The 26786-nt window shown below is 40.7% G+C and overlaps 1 protein-coding gene across 1 annotated transcript in view; it reads right to left on the bottom strand.

Moving 5' to 3' along the window:
• Positions 1-6948: 6948 nt before the first annotated feature.
• The window catches only part of LOC142571899 (uncharacterized), a 44598-nt gene continuing 24760 nt past the window's right edge, over positions 6949-26786 (bottom strand). Inside the window, exons 6-8 of the mRNA XM_075680586.1 lie at positions 26474-26562; positions 24857-24957; positions 6949-24095 (exon numbers count right to left, since the gene is read on the bottom strand). Coding sequence (XP_075536701.1) covers positions 23988-24095; positions 24857-24957; positions 26474-26562 — 298 coding nt within the window. The 3' untranslated portion in view covers positions 6949-23987. The remainder of the gene's footprint in view (positions 24096-24856; positions 24958-26473; positions 26563-26786) is intronic.

The following is a 26786-nucleotide window of genomic DNA, read 5'->3' on the forward strand; positions in this document are numbered from 1 at the left end:
AAAAATAAAGTTGTTGAAGGACTTGTGTGCCGTAGACACATGTAACAAGGCACGTTGCAAGGAAAACATCGCAGCTTGTACTGCAACATATAAAGCTGCTAAATCACTATACTCCAGAAACGCTAAATAACAAACTACAAGCAAACTTAAATCACAGGTTGTCTTTTAGGTTTCAGCAGGGAAATCAGAGGGCATGGGAGCAGTCACAACGGCATGGCTCCAACGCTTAGTTTTTTTCACCGTGCAGGTGTGTACGCACTATTCTTTGCATGCAAAAAGGAGCAACGATCGCTGTTTGTTACTGTTCCCATGCCCACGGGTTTGCTGTGATATTGCTTGTGATTGTTTTTCGCTGGTTCTCTTGCTATTGCACTTGGGTGACATTGAGTCGAAGCCTCGTCCTACAACTCGCTCTGAGGCCCTCCTAGATGTGGATAGCCTACCAGACGATCCAGCTGATCAAATGAAGGTTACGTTTCAGCTCCTGAAAGAAGTACACTCTCGTACGCTGCAAAGCTCGAAAGGTCAGGCTGAAATAACTGCGGACATAAAAGCAATTAAAAATAGTCAAAAGAACATTGAATCAAAGTTATATGGCATGCACAAGAACCTTGATGAACTCGAGGAAAAGGCCACAAAATTTGACAACATTAGTCAAGAACTTTCATACTTAAAGAAATCAATGGGTGAGCAGCATAATCGAAATGATTCTCTGCAGTCTCGTCTTGACGAAGCTGAAGGTACATCACGACGTGAGGACTCAATATTTCGGGTTATATCAGATGCTAAAGAGTCTTCGGCAGATACTGAATTTTAACTATTGGAAGCACTGACTGAGGTCGTCGACTCGTGCTCTGGCGCTTTAATCCAGCGTGCACACTGCTTGGGCATTTTTTCACATAAGTGTCGTCCTGTCATAGTCAAATTTACTGACTCAAAAATGAAAGAAAGGATACTCTCCTTGCATAATGAATTCAAGTCGAAAGGCATCACTATCAGTGAAGATTTCTTGCCTATAGCACGCTTGGCTCGAAAAAAACTGTTTGAATTTGGTAGCACCCACGCTGGCCCTCGCTCTTTTAAACTACGATACAACAAGCTATGCTTCCATAACCGATGCTTTATGTACAACGCAATCACCGGCACTGTCCACGAGGTCGTGACACATGGCGCACATGGTGTGCAGGGGGCAGTGACCGCTGACACTGCCAATGGGATTGTCACACATGATGAAGCCAGTGGATTAGATACCGATTCTGCATCGGAAGTTGTATCGTAGGGAATCGCGAGGGGCAGTGGGAAGTTATCTCCTGTGTCTATCCTTTATACCAACGTCAGAAGTGTTCTTAATAAACATACTAACTTATCTTCCGCCATTGATACATGTACACCTCACATTGTTGCACTAACAGAAACCTGGCTCCCAGCGCACGTGTCTGATTTTGAAATCTTTCATGACGCTCATCGTTACTCGATGTATCATTGCAATAGGACAGCAAGACGTGTCAGTGATGTTCTGCTTGCCATTTCAAAAGATATTCCGTCTACATGCATTCAAACCTGCAGCGAGTAGGATCTAGTTTTCGCTTCATAGTCTTCATAGTCATCGATCATCTGACAATTACTATTGGCGTATGCTACCACCCTCCATCTTATTCGTCCATATTTACTAGCGAACTCCATGATGCTATAAACTTGGTTCACACACGCTATCCTACATCACCGCTTTTTATACACAGAGACTTTAACTTTCCAAGTATCTTTTGGACTGCTCAACTGCCTTATTCATCGCCGCCTTTGTAACAAGATAAAGAATTCTTAGATCTATGTACATTGTTTTCGCTAACTCAGTAAGGCAAACCACTAGGACTGTAACAAGTACTGCAACTCTAGATTTAATCCTAACCACAAATCCAGAGCTAGCTAGAAGGCTAACATATCTGCCAGGTATCAGTGATCATCTTCTGCTCTATTTCGTCATTAATATGCCACGTCCTAAAACAAATAAAATAAAATAAACATCCTAGATTACAAACGGGCTAACTTTGCTGCTATTAATTATGAACTATCTGCATTTATTGGTCATTTTCTTTTAAATTTCGATACTCGCTCCGTCGAAGAAAATTGGCTACTGTTCAAAACGAAGGTACACCATCACACAAATATTCCTAAGCGCGTCGTCACCTCTAACCCTCAAGCACCCTGGTACAATTCATACATCAGGCGACTAACAAAAAGAAACATTTGTTCCGTCTTGCCAAACTTTCACCTTCTATTGAGCAGTGGTCGACATACAAGACTGCTTCCAATAAATATGTGAAAACCCTGAAACTTGCAAAGAACAACTTTTTGTCTTCTACTTTACCATCTATTTTGAACACAAATCTTAAAAAGTTCTGGCGCATTATACACCCTGCACACGACCCTTTAATTACATTGCAAGATACCTCCGGCAACATAATCCCAAATGATCTTTGTGCTACCGCACTGAATAGAACATTCATCATCATCATCATCATTATCATCATCAGCCTGGTTACACCCACTGCAGGGCAAAGGTCTCTCCCATACTTCTCCAACAACCCCGGTCATGTACTAATTGTGGCCATGTCGTACCTGCAAACTTCTTAATCTCATCCGCCCACCTAACTTTTTGCCACCCCTGCTACGCTTCCCTTCCCTTGGAATCCAGTCCGTAACCCTTAATGACCATCGGTTATCTTCCCTCCTCATTACATGTCCTGCCGATACCCACTTCTTTTTCTTGATTTCAACTAAGATGTCATTAACTCGCGTTTGTTCCCTCACCCCAATCTGCTCTTTTCTTATCCCTCGTTACACCCATCATTCTTCTTTGCATAGCTCATTGCGTCGTCCTCAATTTAAGTAGAACCCTTTTCGTAAGCCTCCAGGTCTCTGCCCCGTAGGCGAGTACTGGTAAGACACAGCTATTATACACTTTTCTCTTGAGGGATAATGGCAACCTGCTGTTCATGATCTGAGAATGCCTGCCAAACGCACCCCAACCCATTCTTATTCTTCTGATTATTTCAGTCTTATGACCCAGATCTGCAGTCACTACCTGTCCCAAGTAGATGTATTCCCTTACCACTTCCAGTGCCTCACTACCTATCGTAAACTGCTGTTCTCTTCCGAGACTGTTAAACATTACTTTAGTTTTCTGCAGATTAATTTCTAGAACCACTCTTCTGCTTTGCCTCTCCAGGTCAGTGAGCATGCATTGCAATTGGTCCCTGAATTACTAAGCAAGGCAATATCATCACCAAATCGCAAGTTACTATAGTAACTTTTATCCCCAATTCTTTTTAATCCAGTTCTCTGAATACCTCCTGTAAACACGCTGTGAATAGCATTGGAGAGATTGTATCTCCCTGCCCGACGCCTTTCTTTATTGGGATTTTGCTGCTTGCTTTATGGAGGACTACGGTGGCTGTAGAGCCGCAATAGATATCTTTCAGTATTTTTACATACGGCTCGTCTACACCCTGATTAAGTAATGCCTCCATGACTGCAGAGGTTTCAACAGAATCAAACGCTTTCTCGTAATCAATGAAAGCTATATATAAGGGTTGGTTATATTCTGCACATTGCTCTATCACCTGATTGATAGTGTGAATATGGTCTATTGTTGAGTAGCCTTTACGGAATCCTGCCTGGTCCATGTAATAGAACATTCACTGAAAGCTTTTCCTCGAGCACAACAGTTGATCTTCCAGATATGTATCTTCCATAGAGATCCGACAGAGATCTTTCACACCACGGATTTTCCATTATGTCACCAATAACTATTGATGCTCCTGGCATTGATAAATTAATCGAGTCTTTAAAACATGATTCATCTCTGGGGTATGATGAAATTAGTTCTAAATTCCTAAAAAGTACTTGCACTTATAGTTCAATTATACTACCAAAACTGTTTCAGTAGTCGCTCGATTCATCAAGCCTCCCAAACGACTGGAAAATCGGGAAGGTGGTCCCACTTCACAAATCCGGTAATAAGCACTTGCCTCAAAATTATCGCCCCATTTCACTCACTAGCGCATGCTGCAAATTACTAGAACATATCATGTTTGAGAACATCGCCACCTTTCTTGATAACTTTTCTTTTCTTCTGCGCAACATGGTTTTTGTCAAAAATACTCCTGCGAAACACATTTACTGTCATTCACTCATAAATTGCATTGAATTCTTGACCAGTCATCTTGCACCAATCGCATCTTTTTCGACTTCTCGAAAGCTTTTGATAAAGTGTGCCATCAATTGCTGCTTTATAATATAAGTCATCTTATTCTTGTTCCACATGTCTTTAGATGGATTCAATCTTTCCTTCTCAACCGCTGGCAGTTTGTTTTCACTAATGGCACAAACTCACCTCTTATTAACGTGCTGTCTGGTGTACCACAAGGATCCGTCCTCGAACCACTTCTGTTTTTAATTTATATTAATGGCCTTCCGTCCACCCCATCTTCTGCCATCCACCTTTTTGCTGACTGTGTAATTTTCCGAGAAATACATAACCTCAACGACTTTAATACTCTCCAGACTGATCTTAATTTGGTCTCTAACTGGTGCAAAACATGGAAAATGGAATTAAATATTAACAAATGCAAGTTCATGTGCATTTCCCACTGCTCTAACACTTCCCCTTCTTAATGGCACTTCTCTTGATTCCGTCGCATCATATAAATATCTAGGCATACATATATAACGAAACTTAACATGGAATGCCCGTACTGAATGTGTTACTAATAACGCTAATCGCATGTTAGGGTATTTACGTCGCAACTTCTCTGCTGCTCCATCGTCCTTAAAACTCCTACTTTATAAATCACTAATACGACCTAAATTTGAATATGCATCATCTATTGGAACCCTGGGCATGAAAATCTTGTATCTTCTCTCGAGCTTATACAAAATAACTCCGCTCGCTTCATCTTTTCAAATTACAACTGTACCGCAAGTATCACAGCCATGAAAGCTAACCTTTCTCTCCCACCTTTAATATCTCGCCAGAAAATCAGTCACCTCACTCTATTCCACAAGGTATATCATCACGTCATGTAATACAACGATTTTATTTCACCGCCGGAATAAATATCCCATCGCATTGATCATCGGCACAAGGATGGCATAAAAAAATGCAATACTAAAGCTTTTTTTCAGTCCTACCTTCCGCAGACATCTGTTGAATGGAATCCCCTCCCTCCCGATATTGCAGCCATTGAAGATAATCAACGATTTTGCGATGCACTAACAACCTTTGTTTATTTTGGAGAATGTTAAAATTATGTTCTAACGAAATTCACTGTCTTTGTAGCAAAATTCATTGTCTTTGTAATCTATATTACCTATTCCCGTCTGTAATGCCTTTGGCCCTGAGGGTATAATAAATAAATAAATAAATAAATAAATAAATAAATAAATAAGCTTGCATTAACCTCTTTTTTTTTTGCCATTGACAACTTTTGTCATTTTCGCATTTTTGCGCTACCTTGTTTAGTAAACGGAGGACAGTAACCACACTTTATCATTTGCTTGTTGCGAAATATTTCGTTAGTTTTGAATATTCGAAGACACTGAATAATTCATGGAACGTGCTGTTGCGCTAGTTTGTAGCACACTCTGGTAAAACAAATTAGAGCGCAAAAAAACATACCAGAACGCAAGTACACATTTCTGTCTCTGGCGGATTCTTTTTTGAAGCGATTGCGTGTGTGGGTGTGCGCGTGTACGCGTATGTTCTTTCGAGCTCTGTTTTTTTACCAGACCCAGTAGTTCCGTTTCGAATACAAATAGTCAACAAGTCCTTTGCCCCAGCACTGTGCAAGCTACAAAACTTCTTAGCCAATAATGCCCCTCCAGAGGCATTCACCTGCTCAGCGGCTGCTGAATTTGTGATATACGACGTGCATGCGCAAAGGTCCCAACGTATGGTCACATGTCACTGTAATCTGTATCAAGCAAAAAGAAAACTTTTTAATTTATATTAATGACCTTCCGCCCACCCTATCTTCTGCTATTCACCTTTATCCACCCACCTTAACCAGACCATATCCGCTGCGCAAGGATATTGCCTGTGTATGCTTTGTACCTTCGGCAACACTGCAAAAGATTTGCACGATGAAGTATAGTGGGTAGTGTTCGATTCGTATTTGAAATTTTTGCATGTTCACCGACCCCTTAAACAAAACATATTATCCCGGCCCTGGTTTCCCACTCATATAAGCGACAGGTAGTTTCTCCACTACTTCGAAGGCATCATTCATGCTGCCACCCTTGCAGCGTATGACGTACCTGTCAGCATCAGTATTGACCGGGCATTGGGCCAACTCCTCCAGTACTCTCCACACAGTGAGAATAATTCACACAAAGCAGCAGTTGGTCACAGTCCGAGTGAGCGACGTTTTTATTAAACGCTAAAACCATCCAGAAACAACAACAGAAAAAATGTGAGACATATGTTGCACACTTCCCTGCTTAGAGCAAAACCAAGCAACGCTCCCAAATTTTACGCAACGACTACAGCTTCCTCATACAGCATGTCTTATACAGCACGTATTATATACAGCATCATCACTTGCAGCGACGCAGCAATCTAAAACACTCAGCAACTGGCACATGCGTTTTGTTACTCTACGGGAAAGAGCCGGTGCGATGCACTCAGTTGACCCAATCAATTGTTTCTGCACTACACAGTGGGCTACGCTATATAAAACACGTGCAGAGTACGCGACACATGGTTTCCTCCGTGCCAATGCCAGAGGTCACCATATGGCACACCCGCCCCACTACTGTATGTAGACCATGCAGACCACCTGCACTTGCCCGTGGTTCACTGCGATTCTTCAGCTCTACAGAAACTAACTATTTATATATATATATATATATATATATATATATATATATATATATATATATATATATATATATATATATATATATATATATATATATCCGCTAGCATGGTGCTTAGATGGGGCTCAAGTTGCTGCATTATAACTTAGCGAGCATGCACTGTTGGTCCCTGGGGATTCATCGTTAAAACAGAAATTTCCCAACTCCTAAGTTTCACTCGTTCTCTGTTTTCGTGTGCAGTTTGTCAGACATACGCAAGTCTTTATTCACAGAAAAAAGAAAAAGAACACAAAAAAATTACATTATATAAGGTACATTTCCGCACCAACCAGATGTGGCTTTAAACAGCTGAGGCACGGAATCTCGTCACTATTTTGAGTGAGATGCAGACTGTATTAGCGAGACCAGAGTGCTTTAGCGCAGGCTGGCTTCAAAACAAACAACACAGCCTTATATGTATTTTTTTTTTTACTCTGCACTATAGCTATAGTTCAAGGTGAAAATGTTTAAATGCAACATATGGTTCAGTGAGATTATTCTCATAGCCTGACTAGAACTCAATACAAACGATCTAAAGCCAGCTAAAACCATCTGCTAACGCTGAAAACTTACAACAAACAAGTTCAACAGGTAACTTATTTTTACTGGGAATGGAAAAACAATTACAGTGAGCCTATACGGAATCACAACGAAAGTGCATACAAAAGTTGCCGAAAATTTTTTTTCAAGGTAGGTTTCTTTTATGCCTACAAGCCACATTATCTCACGCATTGTAGTATTTGCGCAAATATTGCGCGATCACGTACGAATACAGAGCAGTGGGAGACTGTACTAGGAAAATAAACATTGCAATGATAATGTGAACTAACGATGGGTAATGCAGCTATATCTGCCTTAGCAAGATGGGCAACCCGTTATCTAGCCGCTTTGTTGTAGCGCGTCGTAGGCACCAAAATCGGAAATTGTGGCGTCCACGTTAAATCCAAAATGAAATTTGAACTGCGCGCCACGGTTACAGTTAAAAGGCGCAGGGTTGTGGGCACGCCCCAGTGTGCCGTAGCCTTCGCAGTGCAAGGCATTGAAGAAGGAATGGAAGCACAACGGAGGCCGTGTTTGATTGCCAATAACTCTGCTTCTGCTGAATGCATTCAAGTACATTCTGCGACAAAGTATTTTTGAGATAGCCTACTTTCACTTCAAATGCATTTCTTAACTTCAATAAAAAGTGATTCAGGTCCCCTTAAAAGGTCCCGAAGACAGTCTTCAAACTTAAGCTGTAGACGATCAGGCATTAATTTGTTTCTTCAAGCTGACCCATGCACTTTCGACAACTTGCATGGCTTCATCACGAGCACGATGAAAATTTAGTGACACTAAATTATAGCGTTAGAACCGCACGTGGGGCGTATGTAAGAAAGGATGCCATAAATGTACATATGGGGTGCTATAACCTAAAGCTATTCCAAACTTATATATTACAATGCTGCAATCAGCACTCCATGATTGATCGAAAAGTTTTCGGGCCACCCCCCTTCACCTGTCTTTCACGTGGCATGACGAAAACCGCGAAAACGCCCCATCTGATATAATATGTGCACAATAATTATGCATGATTAGACCAAACGAAAGAAAAATAATTATTTCTGATTGGACTCCTTATTTGGCATTAGTCTACCGCTATTTGCCAAGCATTTTCGGGCTGTGCCCACTTCGCCTGTCCGTCACGCGACGTGATAAAAACGCGAAAACTCACCACGTCAAAGTTACGTATACACATTAAAGATGCATTAATATGCCATCAAAGCTGAATTTTTCTTTTTTTTTTCTGAATAGTTGGGCATTGCCCCATTCCGAATGGAATAGAAAATGGCTGCCCGCCGATCATTCTGGCACTGGCAACTCTGAGCTGCCAGGGAGCATGTATTTATTTGCATGTAATAAAAACTTTTGCATGACAGTATAACCTTATCAAGCGCATCCTGCACATATACAACATTGCTGTGCGATATATGACACTGCTGTGCTGTGTGGATCCATTTTAGCAGCATTTCTAAACCTCCATGACACGCCACCGTGATTTTCTACAAGCCACCGCAAGCTAAGTAAGGTAAAGCAGACCTATCGCAGAAGCCGGCACCACCCTCCTCATCAGGTTATCTACTTTCACTGTGCTGGCTCGGCCCCATTGGAACCCTCTCCATTTGAGCATGCTCCTCGCCTTGTGTCAGCCAATTAGATAAGGAAAGCTGCTCAATGTAGGCAATGCTATTCACTTTGAAAGGAAAAAAAGTGACCGCCTGTAAACAAAAATTGCATTTGATAGGGCTTTTCAAACAACGCTGCGGGTTCCCACCCTATGCTAGCGTCAGTGGTTACGTAAATTTGTCGTCAGGAGAGTGGAATAAAAACAGATGGGAATAGTTTTATTGTGTAGAGCCAAATGGTTAATTTTTCAGAGTACCATCTGGCAAAGACAGAAAGGAATGCCATAAAAGTAATCAGTAAACAACAACAAAAAATCATTCAGCACGATCTAACAATGGATTCATTAGCTGTGCCATTTAAGTACATCATACATCACAGCGTGGACAGAAGAACGAGCAAAGAAAATCGTAGATGCCCTACATTATTAAACTATTGAATGTTGCCATATAGTGTGGATGTGAAAGGCAATAAAGATGGAAAGCATAATAGTACAAACTGTAAGTGCACAAAGTGCATAATAGAGAGACAAAATTTTAATAGCAATGCTAAGAGGGCATCCTAATTACTTTCTGATGAAATTGTTGCATCTGCTGGTTGCTATATAAAATACCTAACAGTGAAGGTTCAGACGCTTCAAGAAATTAAACATATCTCCCCAGTGCATTGTCCTGCTCTTCTGCTAATGTTATTCTATCATCGAAGCCCTGGATCACGCTGTCCTGCAAACATCAACACCAGCTCAAGCACTGACTGAGCTGCCAATGGAAGCCATGCAAGATACAGCCTACTAATGCTAACAACTCGTGGCACCTCATTAACAGTGCGAATGGCTTCTACCAAGCATTCCAGTAATAAGCTTGCACGAGAAATCGCATCCCGTGAAACAACCAGTAGATTCATCTTCTTCAACAGGTTTCACCTTTAAGCCTCACTTATGGTAAAGACAGCTACAGTTCAAGAGGAAGCATGCATCTGAAGAAAAAAGATAGATATTCCTGTTGCACTGCAGCTTCCACTGTGCATAAATTGACATCTCTGCCATAGCAAGACGACCCCATACAAGTCATCCAGCCATTTCCTTTTGGGCATAATTAACACACACATGCTGAGTTCTACTAGATTAAGTAATTGATAATAGTTACTATGTGCACCAAGTAAAGAAACAAGTACACTATAATAAATATTAAATAGCTCACACCCAGCACACTGCCCAAGTACAATGGCACTGGGTCCTGCAGCTGAATTCTGCAACGAGAAGAATGTATGCCTGCGCAAGAAACATGCTTAGGCTTACTTTAAAACTAATGGTCAAATTTCTGTGGAAGTACCAAGTTCAAATTCAACTAGAAAAACAGGAAAGACTTAGTTCAAACCAAAATCTGTAGCAATGCCAGTCCATAGGCAGAACTGTTAAAATGGATTAAAAAGGCACATTAAAGCTTTCACACAGTGGACAGGACAAAGGACACAGCATCAACGAAGAACACTGGCAGTGCAGTGTTAAAGAATGCATGAGTAACAGGCTTCCATCCAGAAAGGAGCTCAGCATGCCCTGTTCTTCACACACACGTAACAGCAATGCAATGAAAACATGCACATGGTACAGAGTCTCAAAAATAACAACAAGGGTATCAATAGCATATGTAAAAGCATAAAGCCAAGGTTTTTTTGGTTACAACAAAAACCTAACATTCAATATTGCTTTGAATCATTGCTTCTTTCATAAAATGTGAACAATGTCAATTATTTGGTAAACCAGCACCTGCTTTCAGCGGCAGCACTCTAAAGGGGGCAAGAGATGTGTGGCCAACAACTCAACATTTCTTCCTACCCATTCGCCCTTTTCCTCTGGATGTAGTATCAAGTGATGGAGTACCCTAGTGCACCCACCAACAAAAATGGATAATCATGTTTTCCTACCTCCCTCCTCCCCAATCCAACAAAGATATCCTGGTGTTGTGCCTGGTTTATTTTGTTGTCAAAGGTAACATAATCAAGCTGTTTTAGACAACATCCAAGAATAAACATTGCGAAATTATTGTAACAGATCAGCATGGCTACAATGTCACGAGATGACAAAGAGTTTTTCGATAAAGCACTAGCATTTTAAAAAGGTGCCAGTATTCTAGTGTCACCAGAAACCTACAAATAAACCACTATTTGAGATTGAGCCATTCTGTTTCAACAATACCACATTTCAATGCAACTTTCAAGCTTCAATTCTAAGCTTGCAGTTACATCCAAGTGCTTATATATATCACAGGTTATCGCATGCAACTAGTACTGGCGGAGCCAACTTCACCTCGCCAGTATGTAGAATCATGCATGCAGCGAGAACCCATCAGTATACTTCTAGACATTTTTGTGCAAGCAGAACTGTCATAGATAGTGGACTCACTTCATCCAGACACCACATGCAAAAGGTGGTTCTGGCTGGATATTATGGCCAAATGATGAGGTTGCAAGCAAGGTGATCTGTTGATAACAAGTGTTTCTCATCTTACAGATTAGGCTGTTGTTTTGCAGCAAAGATAGGCTTCAGTATCAGGCAATGCCCTCCAGAATCACTTGCAGCAATGACTGGCTGTTTGCTTTTGACAGCGAAAATAAAAACAAAAATAGTTTAGATGATGCAACTTGAATAAGTTATCCAGATAAGTCAACCTGCAGAGTTAGTTAGCCCTGCTACAAAGCTAAAGGAATGCTCATGGCATGAGACACAACACAGACACAAGATGTGCAGACTCATTATGCTTTCACAAGGTAAAGTTAATTGATATTTCATTGCACAAGGTCAATTTACTGAAGCCAAATTTATAAAAGTGCAACACCAATTTCTTTTCTTGATACAAATCTCATATCGGCATAGCAGTACTTATGAAAGTTCATGAAAAGTCACAATTAACAGCAGAACACACATTGTAACCAGCAGTCGATAATAAAAAACATACGAACACTGAACAGATCAACAAGGAGATGTACCAAACCCACCATGCCAGGAGTTGGTATAAAGTGTGTTTCTGAAAAACATTTAAAGACCATATGCAACAATTGTTGTAAAACATATGTCAATGATAGATGCCTCAGATACCCCTGTCTCTTGCTCTAGTGTGAAACTTCATTTCTGCAAATCCTAAGATACTCTAAATGCACATCAAGGTGCAACATCATAACCAGTGCACAGTTAATGATAGACTTCAAGCAAAGGGCATGACATGCATATGGCAGAGATCTGATGGCAGTTTAGCCAGCAGCGCTCTTGCTGCAAAAGGATAATTATGTTAATGCTAGGCCGAGCAGGCACAGACCATTGGCCAGTACATTACATGGCTATAGCCGTTTCCCAACAACATATGTACCCGTAACAACAAAGCATGCCATCAGGTCAGACATCAAGTGTTTGCCTAAAGCTGTACATGACAGTTAAAACAGGCAATGGCTTCATAGGGACCCTAAATGACTTAAGCTACGTGCAGTTTACAAGTGAATGGTGTCTGCATGAACCACATGTGCTTCAGGCAATGCAATTCTCAGTGCTCCCCAGTGGGTACTTCCCTGAGTGCTTATTTTTGCCTTCATACTCAGTGCTAGCCCTCACATACATGCATGCCAGCCTCCACAGGCCCTACGTCATCACGGTTATGCACTTCTATCTTCGCTCCACTAATATTGTGTATAGCAGTGTTTGGTTGTATTGGTGATGCTCTCCTTGTGAATATTATGTCAAACTCTTTTCCTCACTTCCCTCTGCAATGCCATTGGTCCGGAAGGTACAATAAATAAATAAATAAACAAATAAACAAATAAATAAATAAATAAATAAATAAATAGCTCCTGTGCAGCAAGTGAGCGTTCCCAGCAATCAACAATTCTACCTGCCAGCTCTTACTGAGCTTAAGGCAATTGCCATAAAATAGTGACCAAGTGCCCATGACTGAATGAGTGAATAACAGCTCAAAGTGACTTTTCAAAGTGAATTTCAACATCATCTTATGATGTAGCAAGTGCTGCAACTCTATTCTTACAAGTTGTTGAAATCATAAAATGCCAGGATCATCATCATCATAATAATAATAATATTTTACGTCCACAGTAGGACAAAGGCCTCTCCCTGCAATCTCCAATTACCCCTGTCCAGCGCCAACCGATTCCAACTAGCGCCTGCAAATTTCCTAATCTCATCGCCCCAACTAGTCTTTAGCCGTCCTTGACTGCACTTCCCTTCTCTTGGTACCCATTCTGTAACCCTAATGGTCGAACGGTTATCTAACCTGCGCATTACATGACCTGCCCAGTGTCATTTTTTTTCTCTTAATGTCAGTTAGAATATTGGCTATACCCATTTGCTCTCTGATCCAAACCACTCTCTTCCTGTGTCTTAATGTTATGCCTAGCATTCTTCATTCCATTGCTCTTTGCACGGTCCTTAACTTGTTTTGCCAGGGTAGGTGCTGATAAAGATAAACAGTGATACATTGAGCTCCCAGGTTCATAGCATGACTTCTGTGTTCCTCTCTAAGGGTTCAGGCATTTTAATTTTTGTTTTGACACAGAAAGCACACTCGAGCGACCAAGCAGGGTGGAGGACAAATTACTTGGACATGACCTTTAACCAATAGTTAATAAGTTGTTGAGGTGGTTTCAATAGAATTAATTTTTCCTTTTTTCATACACTGATGCACCAGGCACATAGCAAGAACTATCAGGCATGTAAAGAAGTTACAATTTTCAATTCTCAAATTTATATAGCACCCTCACTATCAATCACTGCACCTGCATTTTAGCTGTGTTACCAAACAATCAGCTATTCCATTTTTCTCATATTTATCTCTCAGATTTAGGCGGACACTTCGCTCAGTACAATAAAGCAACAGCATCACCTTAAACGCACACATCACAAAAGTAGCAATATTGATTCTTCTGCCATGGAAACAATTTGATTAGAAAAATTAAAAAGGCCATCTACCCTTCAAGAAAAAGCCACCACTGTTTTTGGTAGCAGAGCCTTACATTGGCCTCAGAAAAAATTGCGAGGCTCAGAATCAGCATATACATTATAACCATGGCACTGCAATTATGCTTCTAAACTTAATCCTGAAAACAACATCTTATTTCACAGAAGCTGGTTATATTCATAACATTGTTCTTGTTCTTTTTTCCATGTGTCTGACAATGTCTTACAACAAAATACCTTGTGTCACAAGGTGTGGCCAAACACACGCATGATGCCTAGCACACACTACCAGTCCTATGGGCCTGCAACATGTGCCACTTGTGAGTCATCGCATCAAGGGCCACTCAAAAGCGTGCACACTTCATTTGAGTTATGAGCAACACGGGCAAACAGCACTGAGCACATTACAAAAGACTGCTGTTTTACGGGAAAGACAACTCATAGGCAAGAGATCACACAACTGCTTTCTGCCTCACAAATCACAGAGATGAGCTTTCTTCCTTTTGAGCAGCCAAATGCATTGTGCTGAAGCTTTGCCACATGTTGTGTAGTCAACTTCCACAACAGAGCGCAACTATTCTTTGGCATAAACTTTGAAACACTTTGAACAGCCTGCCATACCTTCCAAGAAAAATTGATAACACTGGAACAATGTAAAAAATAATAAACAAACCATGAAACAGTGACAATATTTTTTTTCTATAAATGCTGTGTCTGTACTCTGGCCGCTATATAAAGCCAACACTATCTATGACATGGTTAAAATGCATTCCCTGTAGAGCTGCAGAGCATATGCAGAGACATTTTACTGCGTGAGAACACTAAGGATTGCCGTGGGAATAACAGCGTTCATTAGATAGAAGAGCTAGTAGTTGAGAATTGCACGTGCAAGCAACATGATAAGAAGCACTTGGGTCAATGCTTCAATCATGACTCAAAAACAGCTTACCCCAGAGTTGCACAGAGAGTGAATGAATTCATTCATAAGTAAGGCACATACATTTCTTCACACACAGAGTGGACAACACTGTGTTAATGGTGTTAAAAATACATCCTCACTTGGAGAGAACCAGACAGAATGCATGTACGATGAAACATAGGCAGTTAACATACAGCTTCCACATAGGCGGCTTCTTCCAAGCCTCTTCTGAAAAAGACTAGTATTCATATATGACATGCTATTCGGCCAGGAAAGAACAAACACGAAGTAAAACCCTGTTCACACACATACAGAGGCATGCATGCACACATACTGCTGTCTATCAAACTGCAAAAGCACTGCAGCCACCTAGAGAACTTGCTGGTGCAGAGTTTATACACCATCCATGCAGAGCATTCATTCACTAAAAGCTATGTGCAACAAAGTGAAACATGCCAAGAAAGTTTCCAAAGGAGCTGGTAAAATAATCTGAAATTGGTTGGTTGCTTGTCTAGACACATGCAAAAAGAAGACTAAGTGTTTTAATGCACAACCAAGACTTGATGTAATCTTGCTTAAACCTATGTAAAATCAAGTGCTGTTTCCAAAGGTAAGAAAAGCTGTCAAGGACTCCGTGTGTAATAAATTTGCAGTTAAATGCAGTCCACAGAACATATGAAAGGTATTATGCTACGTGGCAGCAATTATGAACACAATAGGAGTCACAACTCAGCATCACATGAGAACACACAAGCTAAGCACAAAAGCTGGGTGCAGTTTCACTTCATAAGAATGCATCCATCATGACAAATGTGTTGGAACTCGTTTGCACAGCTTCCGCTAAATATAGCTTCATGCATGTTAGAGTGATACAAATATCCAGGCTGCCTCGAGCTAAATTAAAGTGCACAAATTGAGTTTACTGTTGCACATCCTCCATAAACGTAAGGCCAACAAATGACAAAACATGTTTTAACCATGCATTAAAGACGGAAACACTCTCTCACACATAACGTTCAATGAGTGATGTTACTAGCCAAGGAAACACTGACGACAGATGGACAATACAAAGTCCTCTCAGAACATTCAGGCAACATGACACTTATGGCCAACAGCAACTCAAGATACCTTGATGAGAGTCGACTCTACCACATGTGCATGCATTCACTCTTTCAACGAGTTGCGTGTTTAATGGCAGAATCAACTCGAGAAAATGCGGCAGCAGAAAAATGTTGGCAGAGGAAAATTCTGAAACTTCCAGGAGCTGGCTGTGAGCACTCAGGACTAGCTGCCACATTCAAAATTATATCACAGATTCTCGCAATGCGAAAAAACCCCCAGCAGCCAAAAGGCACCAGAAAACCAAAAGGAAAGACAACGGAATCGGTGCCCAACAGAGCTTACGCCTAAAACAAGAATTCTTTACGTACTTTGAACAGTAGTTCCACTGAGCGAGCGCTTCAAGTAAAGTGCAGTATCTAATTGTAGCGTCTTATGTATGTATGTATGTATGTATGTATGTATGTATGTATGTATGTATGTATGTATGTATGTATGTATGTATGTACGTACGTACGTACGTACGTACGTACGTATGTATGAATGTATATGTGTATATATATACAGGGTGTTTTGTTTTCATTTATGCAGGTCCGTTGCAAAAGGAAAGCGCTGACTTGTTTCAACAAGTAACCCGCCTTAACTGGCCAGTTAATGGGCATGCCAGACATTGGAGAGGGCACACAACCATCCCTGTATGGAAGAGATATTTCTTGAAATTTTGAAGCGTGACTCTTGAGAAAATTTCACAACTTGAACATTTTTGTGCCTGAAAGAGCGTGTGCAAGTGACTCCTGCCTAACCTGAGAGTATTTACTTCAAATGGCATGCATAAATCTGCTCTCTGAAGCTTTAGTTGCAGCCCTGTGTCGCCAGGAAGACAACTATATCCAAACAGTATAGGGGTATGCACTGACATCATGAAGGTCACCGTGTTGTTGTACAGTCAGCATCGAGAAAAGCTGTGTGTTATCCCGATTAGCTTATCTTCAGCAAACCACAGTGAAAGCTGTGAATAGGACAATACTATGGCCTATGTGACGCCACCTGAATACTCCCTATACGCCGCATTTGCATAAATATGAACAACTAATCTTTCGCTATATTTATTATTTTTTTCTTTTTTTGCAACTTAAGACACAAAAATCTCATCTGTGCTACATTCAAAACCGTGCTTCATACGCAACAAGATAACCTTTTTTAAATATTTTTTGAAACTTCCATTTTTTGAAACTTTTGAAACTTTTTTTTTAAATGCACCCGGTGCAACTGCTAGGCCTACAAAACTGTTAAGAAAGCCAGGACTACACCTATGTAAATTGACTTTTAAATGTAGCCTACGACAAAGTTTAGTACAACACAGCACAAAAGTGTCAGCCAGGTGGCGAACACTGGCAAGAACTTGACCTATTTGTTAACTTGTTACACTTACAGACAGTCTAAATGAACAAATTGTACATTTTTCGATTTTCTTAAAGGGGCCCTGAACCACCCTTCGGGCTTAGTGAAAAAATCACAGGCTGCAGATAGCGTATGCTGCTGTGAACATCTCAGCCAAATTTTGCAGTCGTGTGCGACGCAAGGATCTTGCAAGCAGAGTGCGAAGTCATGCTTCTCTCGAACGCTCTCTTTCCAATAGAAGTCTGCTCCTCAATCTTTTCTGGACACCTTATTTCTTAATACAGCTTAATATTTCTTAATATTTCCCATACATGGCTGCTATTGGCCAATAGCTGACACCAATCAAGAAGGGCGTTTGGATCAGTGCACCTCTTCCTACTGTTACTGAGTATATTTATTGACGCAGTTTAACAAACAAGCTGAAGTAAACGAAAATCTGCTTTCGAATTTTGATAATTGCGTACTTCAGAATGAAGCCAACTATCATCTGTTCACGCTCTTCCTCGGCCGTCCGCGTAGGAATTAAACTTTTGCCACCATGGTTATCGATGTCGTAGCCGTAGAGTCTCCCTAATTTCGTCTAGTTTTGATGAACACTCAATAAACGTCTAACGACACGAACTTACGGTTAGACTAGTGCACACTTCCCAGTGCACGTTCACTCCTGGCCACTCCTGATTAAATTCCCTGGCAGACTTCGCTTTGTAATGAGTTATTGATAGAGCTTCAAAATGCACGAGTTGGATGTGGCTACTATCCGTCGGTCAAGCTGGTGCAGAACAAAGCCAGTATGCACCGCGTAGCACAGCCAAACAGGAGCATTTGAGCACGAGTGCGCACTCTAGCCCTGTTGTGCACAAAGCAAATGCTGCAATTGCATGTAGCTGCTATCTGCTATGTAGCGTAGATTCTGCAGCAGCCGCGGGGTGCCGCGACGAGTCCACTGGTTGAGCACACTGCACCTCAATGAGGACATCTGCGTTTGGCACGTCGTTGGTGCCAAAATCGGAAATAGTGCCGACTGTGAGAACATCCAAAATCAAATTTGAAACTGCGCGCCATGGTGAGGTTCAGTAGCGAAACGTTGTGGTCACACCCCGCTCCGCTGTAGCCTTCGTAATGCAAATCATTGGAGAAGAAGTGGAAGCACCGCAAACGTTATGTTTGATTGCCAATAACTCCGCTTTTGCTGAACACATTGAATAACTTCTTGCAGCAAAGTATTTCTGAAATAGTCTAATTTAACTTCAAATGCATTTCTCAACTTCGATAAAAAGTGGTTAAGGGCCACTTTAAGCCCTTGAATCCGATCGTCACAAGCAGCATCAGATCATTTAACAATCATGACCACCTGTTATATTTTTGAAGCACCAAAAAGACAGCTCCCTCGTTACAGTCCCTGTCCTGCTATGCTCATGCAAATGTATTGAATAAGCTCAGAGTGCGTCCAATGACTGCATGATTTCTGAGGTCTCTTCATACATCTGGAGCACTTGGCTGTTCATTCAAGCGGTTATAAATAGCAAAAAAACAGCAGCACAAAATTATTGATGTTCAAGTCCAAAGCTTCACATTTTTTGAAAACGACCCCAATCACTGTTACACATGTTGTCACAATCATCATACCATCCATTTGAAACTTTTACCAGAAACAGAAACAGAAATGAGAAATTTTAGTACTACAGTATAAGAGAAATGTGTGCATCAAAATGTTCAAGATCTATTTTAGTAGAGCCTCAGTGACACAAAAGCTTCAATTTGATACAACTTCATACACTTTTCTTAGGCACAGTATATTTCGTATTATGCAACAAATTTGACCGAGTAATGTTCCATACCACTACAATTGACACAAATTGATGTCAGGCAGCAAATCTTTTCACAAAACGTGGTGGTAGATTTGGTGTGGTCATGGAGAAACATGGAAGTAGCTCATCCCACAAAGAAGACATGCAGGTATTTAAGTTTGATTGATAACATCAACTTCATTTTGTGCTGCTGTTTACATAGATCACACCCAAGCTTGGCAAGTCGGCAGACAGTTTTGTCAGGGTAAGCATGTCAGCTCACGACAGCTATTCCCATGGTGCACTTTCAGTGCTGCAGTATGCCTCAGAGGCAATCGTGCCAGAAATCTTGGAGGTGGGCTCAATTGACACAAGAAGCAACCAGCGGGTCTGCAGTCAACTTGCCAGCAACAATTACAGCATGCCTATCCTTTTAACAAGCTTGCCCATGTGCTTACAGACCATAATGGTAGAAGCTTGTATGCAGGCAGAAAGATCCAAACTGAATTCACGCAACATGACATAACCCTAGACTGCCAACGTTCCCACTAGTGACAAGATGCAACACACATCGAGCAGTTGCTATTGGGCTAACAGAAGATGTGCAGCTATCTCAGAATGTAAAGTAGATGATATTATTGCACTAAAGTGCAAGATTGAGCAAAAGTCTATTAACAAGCATTCCATTCTGCTGACATTTCAAAAGGCAAGGAAATTACTTTTCTTAAAGCCATTGAATTCATTTTATAGCACTGCCAGGTTATTTGGGCACACTTTACATCACACACACGTCCAAAAAATCAACTGGCCGCTATGCCAGGTTTTCTTGCTGCATAAATTAGCTCTTCGAATGCGATTATGCTGCTTCATCATAAAGATTCTATAGTGTTATATAAATTTGGCATGATAGGAAGTTTAAGTATGTGATGCATGTCTCATTGCAGTTTTAGTTAGCTGTAATCGTGCAAGACATTGCTGAGCAACAAGCACACATGTGTTGCAATTTTACTGCTATAAAGCTGCATTAAAAGCTGGCATGGCAACACGGAGCCCACATAGCTTACCAAATAATAGCAAACTCACAAACTGCAGTGCCAATATCGATGTAACAGGGGCCTTAGTAACATTTCAAATATTTTCACACAAAGAAATGTGAAGCCCCTGCACTGTTGTGGCTAACAAGCAGAATGGTTGGTACAGTTAACTTTAATTTTAAAATGATGTGAAAGTGACTAAGAATGTAGGAAGGCGCAAAAAAACTTCCACACTGGCACTTGTCTGTCTTGTTCCCATGGGTTCAGACCATTCCAATATTCTGCATCATTGCTGTAAAGCAAACATGCGACATCTAGAAAGTAGTGTGTTTTGAAACGCAGCATTTCTTCAAGAGCACAGCCATTCAGATATAGCCTTTTGGATGATGGCAGCATAAAATGAAAAGCCACAATGCACAAGCCAAGAAGCAAGAATAATCAATCTAGTAAAACAGTCATACCCACTCCCTTCATGTTCTGACATGCCCAGGAATAAGATGTTAGCATAAAATGATACATTAACGCAGCTGTCACTCTCCTTTGGCAGCAGGTGGATGTCAAAAAAGAAGAAAACACCATGTACATACATACCGATATATATATATATATATATATATATATATATATATATATAATATTTGTATTTACTATTGTACAGGTTGTACAGGTTCTATTTTCTGAAGGAAGACTGTACGCTATATGCACACTATAATAATGCCTACAACTGCTATACAGCTCTTTATGTACAAAGCTTCCTTGACAACACAGGAAGGCATCTGAGAAGAAAGACCAGTAAAGACCAGTAAATACCAGTAGAGCAAGAATAAAGCTAAGAGAGGGAACAGATGACAAGAAGTTTTCAAGATGGTGGTAACCAGTGTGCTATGAGAAGCAGCTGAACCACAACTTCAACCAACACTTCCATGAGAGAAAAAAATCTTGAGGGAACAGGGCACAAAAATTATGGAGGACATTGTTCTCGAGATTGCAGGTACACAGGCTTTGGCGCTCCAACAACGAAACCAACTGCGCATACAGATTGCCAAGATAAAATTGCAAAGCAGCAAAAGTATGATGAGCCTTGCAACACCCAAGGGGCACCGCTGTGAGAAACACACACAGCAGCTGCCCACTCCTCTGAAACTACTAGCCAACAAGACCATCAGCATTGCGTGCATGGCCATGGAAGGAAAATACTTTGTAGCAACACATAGTATCATGTATATCACAAGGAACCAAACATAGGCAGGTTCATTAGCATTGGGTACATGATCCAGAGCTGGTCAATACCTTCTTATACAGAGCATACAAACAAAATACTAAGAAAGTGTTCAGTGTTGTTTTCTACTTCAACGAAGGGTGTGGCTTTTAAAATACAGGCACTCATAACATAGGGGAATGTGCATGTCAGTCAAAGAATTTTTTTCATTTCACCTAAGGACAGAAATTCTACAGGGCATGAAATGTTTGCCAATGTTTCATTGCACTACATTAACAAAAACTATTTATGTATAAAAAAAAGATAAGCCATAACAACTTTTTGTCCCCATCAGACTCCATAATACATAGCCACATTTTCTTCACAACTAATTCACAAATGTTATTACCTTACAAAAACATCCCCAATAAGGTTAAATCTACTTGCAAACAGAACTATACCCACAGCTATCACGTTTGTCTTATCATAAGCACATAAAGTGGGAATATTCAGAAACATGCACTAAGAAAACTTGTGGGTGTGTCTTTATGAACCTCATGACAAGTAACAAGAGTCAATATTCAGACATCAAATGAACAGCATGTAATCTCAACTAACTTTTGACTTTGCCCTCTAAAAAACAAGAATTTACGATTTACCTGGACTTGCTTCAAACTCATCATAGGTAGCCTATAATAAGGTCATAAAAAATTGTATATTGCCAACTACCAGCTTTCTAACTTGATCAATGCAAGTACGCACCATACCAAACCATACTGCTTGTCAATAGATGTGAGAGCTATGATCTGATGCATTTTCGATTTACAGGAGTTTACAGGAGTTAAGAAAAGAAACAGCAACTCCTTCATAGCGTGTTAGCCAGGCAATAGAAAGACAAAGCACTGCCCTTATGTGCCTACTGTGACCATTCGAAGTACACTTTCTGGAATCCTAGGGGCAAGACTATTTTCTATGCCTTGAAGCTGCTAGCTCGACGCAAATGGTATGTATCTGTTCAGAGTGAGATCATAGACTATTCCCCAGGTTTAGAAGCCAGTATACGCCATAGGCTTCTTCTTGTGAGAAACGACGCATAGCTATGAGGCCCACAATAGTCCTAACTAGCAGAAACAGTGCACTCTGCAAACACCAAAGCAAGTGTTATACCTGAACCATTACCAAGAGTGAGCATGGAAGCAGGGACGCTTACCTCAGTGAAGCTATGGCTTAAACATGTTTAAACCAAACTGATGTGAGAATGCATCAGTAAAGGTGACTATATTATATAAATATGCATGTGAAATATGTTGACCTCCCTGTTCAAGCATGTGCACTTTCCTAAGCATAAATCCTTATCAAGCAGTATAGACATATTTTGCAATCTCCTGCCTTCCTCTATTACTAATGTTGTGTCTTCGTAAATAGTATGCATCTCTCTGAAGACCAAAGGGCCATCTATATCGAAAGAACAGCAAATTGATACCTGAAGAGCATGCGTGGCCACAAACAGGAGGTCACAGTGCATGAATCTCTGAGAAAAGACGGTGAGCTAAGAAAATATTGTAAGTTCATTTTAGGTTATTTCTCTGTCATCTAAATTCCTTTTAGTATTTTTATATATATATATACATAATTTGTTAAGCAATAGTCACATGATTAAGTGAAGGAAGGTAACACACAGTGTACCCCCTGCTCAACGAAAGGTCAGGTCACAGGTCTTCCATGTCAATAAGACGCCTCCACAGAAAAAAAAATATGTATAAAAATAAGTGCTGCTTTGGTATTTAAGTAGATAACTTATGCAATATGGCACAAAATGTATGAATAATAAATCTCTCCTGTGTGTCCTGAAAATGCATACTTTTTCTGTTTAGAAATCTTGAATTTTTTTTTCTTCATTACAGTCCACCATTGCTTCATAAATGCTAAGAGCAAAGCAAACAATACAAAAGCTTACATAAACAGGAACTAGCAGTCCTGAGAATTGCCAGTGTGTGGCTACTACTGGATCGAAATGAAAATAAAAGTTAAAGAATGCTAGGCTCTTTTATATATATACACATATGGTATACAAGAAACTAACATAGTGGCAGAAAAGAAAAAGTACAAGCCACTTTCTTTACCTGTTCCAGGTCACATTGGCCATACTGCATCTAGGGTCAGCACTAAAGTGGGTAAGACTTTCCTCTTATTGACTGAGTTTTTCTTGAGCAGATGTCCTTTGTACAAACAGAAGAGGAAAGAAGGCTTAGGGATGATTAGAAGCGAGCATAGAGATGCATAAGTGCCTCCATCAACCATCCTCTGCAATGATCTCTTCCTGTGCTTCCAGATCAGCAGCACATGCACGCACACATCTATCTACAACAGTGCCTCAGGGAGGAGGCCTCCAGACAATGTCTGTATAGAGGAGTACACTCTGACGGAACAGCTGAAGTGAGCAAATTGAGGAAAATGGAATAATCTTTCTACAGGTGCAGTTGAAAAAGGGTGGAAGAGGACAGAGATAGGCTCAGTGGACAGGTGCTGGAGAGCTGCGATGCCACAGTCAAGGCTACGAGAAGACAAGAAAGAAGACGATGGCAGCCACAGCGATGCAGACGATGAGCAAGATGAACGAGACGAGGCAGGCAAGCTGGCAAGGACGCTTCTTCTTGGCCACCTTCTCGATCACAAGGTTCAGGTTAGAGGGGAAGGTGAAGGGTGCAAAGAGACATGTCAAGGAAAATGCATTACTTGGCTGTTAATCTGGGCTCATTACAAGCTCTCAGAACAGCAACAATCTGAGCTGGTTAGTGCCCATCTCTCACAAAACAGCGCAAGGATGGGACTGAAAAATAATGACAAGTTGACAGTGCTATGGTGATGGATGAAAAGCTGCACTAAGGCGGCCTTTGGAAATAGTGACAAAGATGGAAGGCACTGCGTCGTCAACATAATTTCTGAGGCTCATCATCGTGCTGTTACTGCTACTCTTTCTGCATGCCATGACGATTATAATAATGGTCAAATGAAGCCTCCTCTCATAGACTGACACAACTTAAGTGGCACTAAGCAAACTACATCATCTCAATGTCAAGGTAATATAAACAAGAATGATAAGTACGCAGGGTCAATGAATGAAAGTACAAGAGAAATAAGTGCTGCACTGAGTGCTCTTGCTACCATTAATTCTTACACTTCTTTGGCCCTGACACAGCAGAAGGCACTCCACAAAAAATAAATGCAAAAACTTGTGTAAACTTGTGACAGTGTGGAATACCTTGGGCTACAATTAAAATTCTCTGCTGAAAAAGAGCTATCTCTGCACAACCAGCTTATAGAAAGGGTAAGCCAACAGACAGGGGCCAATAACATGAGCATGCTTTCCTTTGCCAGAAATGAAACATTATTCTAGAGACAGATTACTGGGATCGAGCTCACCAGATTCTCTTCAGAACTGGTGGCAGAGGCAGGCCCAAGCAGCCTCAGGTTGCTGGACTGTGCCATTTCACTGGGTGGGTGAGTCTTCGACAGTTTGTCATCTGGAAAGGCAAGGAAATCCTTGCTCACAAACATCATCCCACGATAAGTCTACTTGGTCCTGTTGTCTCTTTTTTGCACTCATAGCAACAGCCTGGGATCAGACATAAATGGCTGAAAGCAACCTGATTAATGCATGATTTGCTTTTACTCTTTACAAATGTGTTTGCAAAGCCCCAGTTATGCCCCGCTTGCACTCCTTTTTCTGCAATCAAAACATCTGTTACTCAAACCACCAAGATTATCTTCACACCTCTATTACAATCACTCTATAACACACATTCATGGACACAAGTCAGCGATGATAGATATTTCTATTCCTTCCCCCAACCCCAATGCAAAAGCCCCGTTGAATGCCCTTCTCAATAGCAAATGAGAGGAAAGGGTATTAACAAAGGGGCCCGATTTTTATTAACCATATCATAAGACCTCAACAAACAAGGGTACCAAGCACAACATAGGGGAAATTACTTGTACTTACTGATTGAATTTAAAAAATGATAAATGAATGGCAATAAAAGTGGATGAAGAAACAACTTGCCACAGGTAGGAAACGATCGCACGTCTTCGCATTATGCGTGCGATGCTCTACCAGTATCACAAAACAAATGCGGCATATGAAACTGCTGGTTTATGAGCCAAGAATAAAATAAAATTTAATTATATTAACTAAAATAAATTAATAAGAAGACTTGCGGCCATAAAGAGTAATGCTTTCACATTCACATACGTAAGCAGCTTTAAGTGTCCCTGCGCACCTTTCATTTCGCTTCAATTAGTTTTTTATTCACTGGCTTCCCATGAAAAACATTTCACAGTGGATTGTACAGTTAAGTTGGCCAAGTCACAACATTTACAAAAAGAAACCTACATTGTGAATTTGTTTTTATGCCGACAGTACAGAGAAACGAAAACGCAGCACTAAAAGAGTAAAACAAAAAAACACTCCTGTTTTTTTTTTCTCCGAACTCATTTTAACTCGTTTAAACCAGTTCAAACCAGTTCAAACCAGAACAGAATGGTGCTCGGGAACCGAACCTGGAACTTAACCTGACAAGCTTGAACCCAAAACAAACCGAATCCGAAAAAATTCCGGTTCAGCACCCTCGTTACCACTGCCTTATTGACTTTCCAGTTTCTTAGTGTTCTTTTAGAGCTTATTTTATTTCACTGCTTTTTTCTTCTTCTTTTTCAGCACTTGCATAACAACTAAATGCTATTCATATGCCTAACCTATTTTCCTTGTGCCATTGGTGTTTCCTTTCATATATGGTGTACTACCTGTTGTAGACCTCACCTTATGTAATGCCGCCAGGCCTTTAAGGCTACAATAAACAAAATTAAATAAGCACATTCAGAAGCAACACATTTTACGAAGGCTCCATTAGTTTAGATTATTTCAGGACAAAATAGTACGATACATATAAGGGTATTTGAAGGAGTAAAATCACAAGTTCACCAAGATGAGCCATACAGCCACATGTATTGAAAAAGGTAGATGAGAGGAACGTGGCGCACCTGGATTAAAGATGACGTAGTCAACCATGGAGCCTAAAACCGCATCCGTATGCAACGAATCACTGAGTGCACGTATGTCCACAGTAAGCCTGGGTGCAAAAATGTAACACACATCAAGGGTACACCCTATAATGTAACCAGATAGTGCCCCATAAGAGCACACAAATAAGAGGAAGCGTTAGCTGTGCTAGTGGTAGAAAGATTGCAGAGGCAAGAAAGAATCGTCATGCGACTAGTTACAATTTTATTGGGCAAACATTATTTCTAATAAAGCAATGAAACCTAATGAGTGTGTGTCATTTCTACTCTTGGT

This window comes from Dermacentor variabilis, chromosome 2 (assembly GCF_050947875.1).
Source record: "Dermacentor variabilis isolate Ectoservices chromosome 2, ASM5094787v1, whole genome shotgun sequence".
NCBI lineage: Eukaryota > Metazoa > Arthropoda > Arachnida > Ixodida > Ixodidae > Dermacentor > Dermacentor variabilis.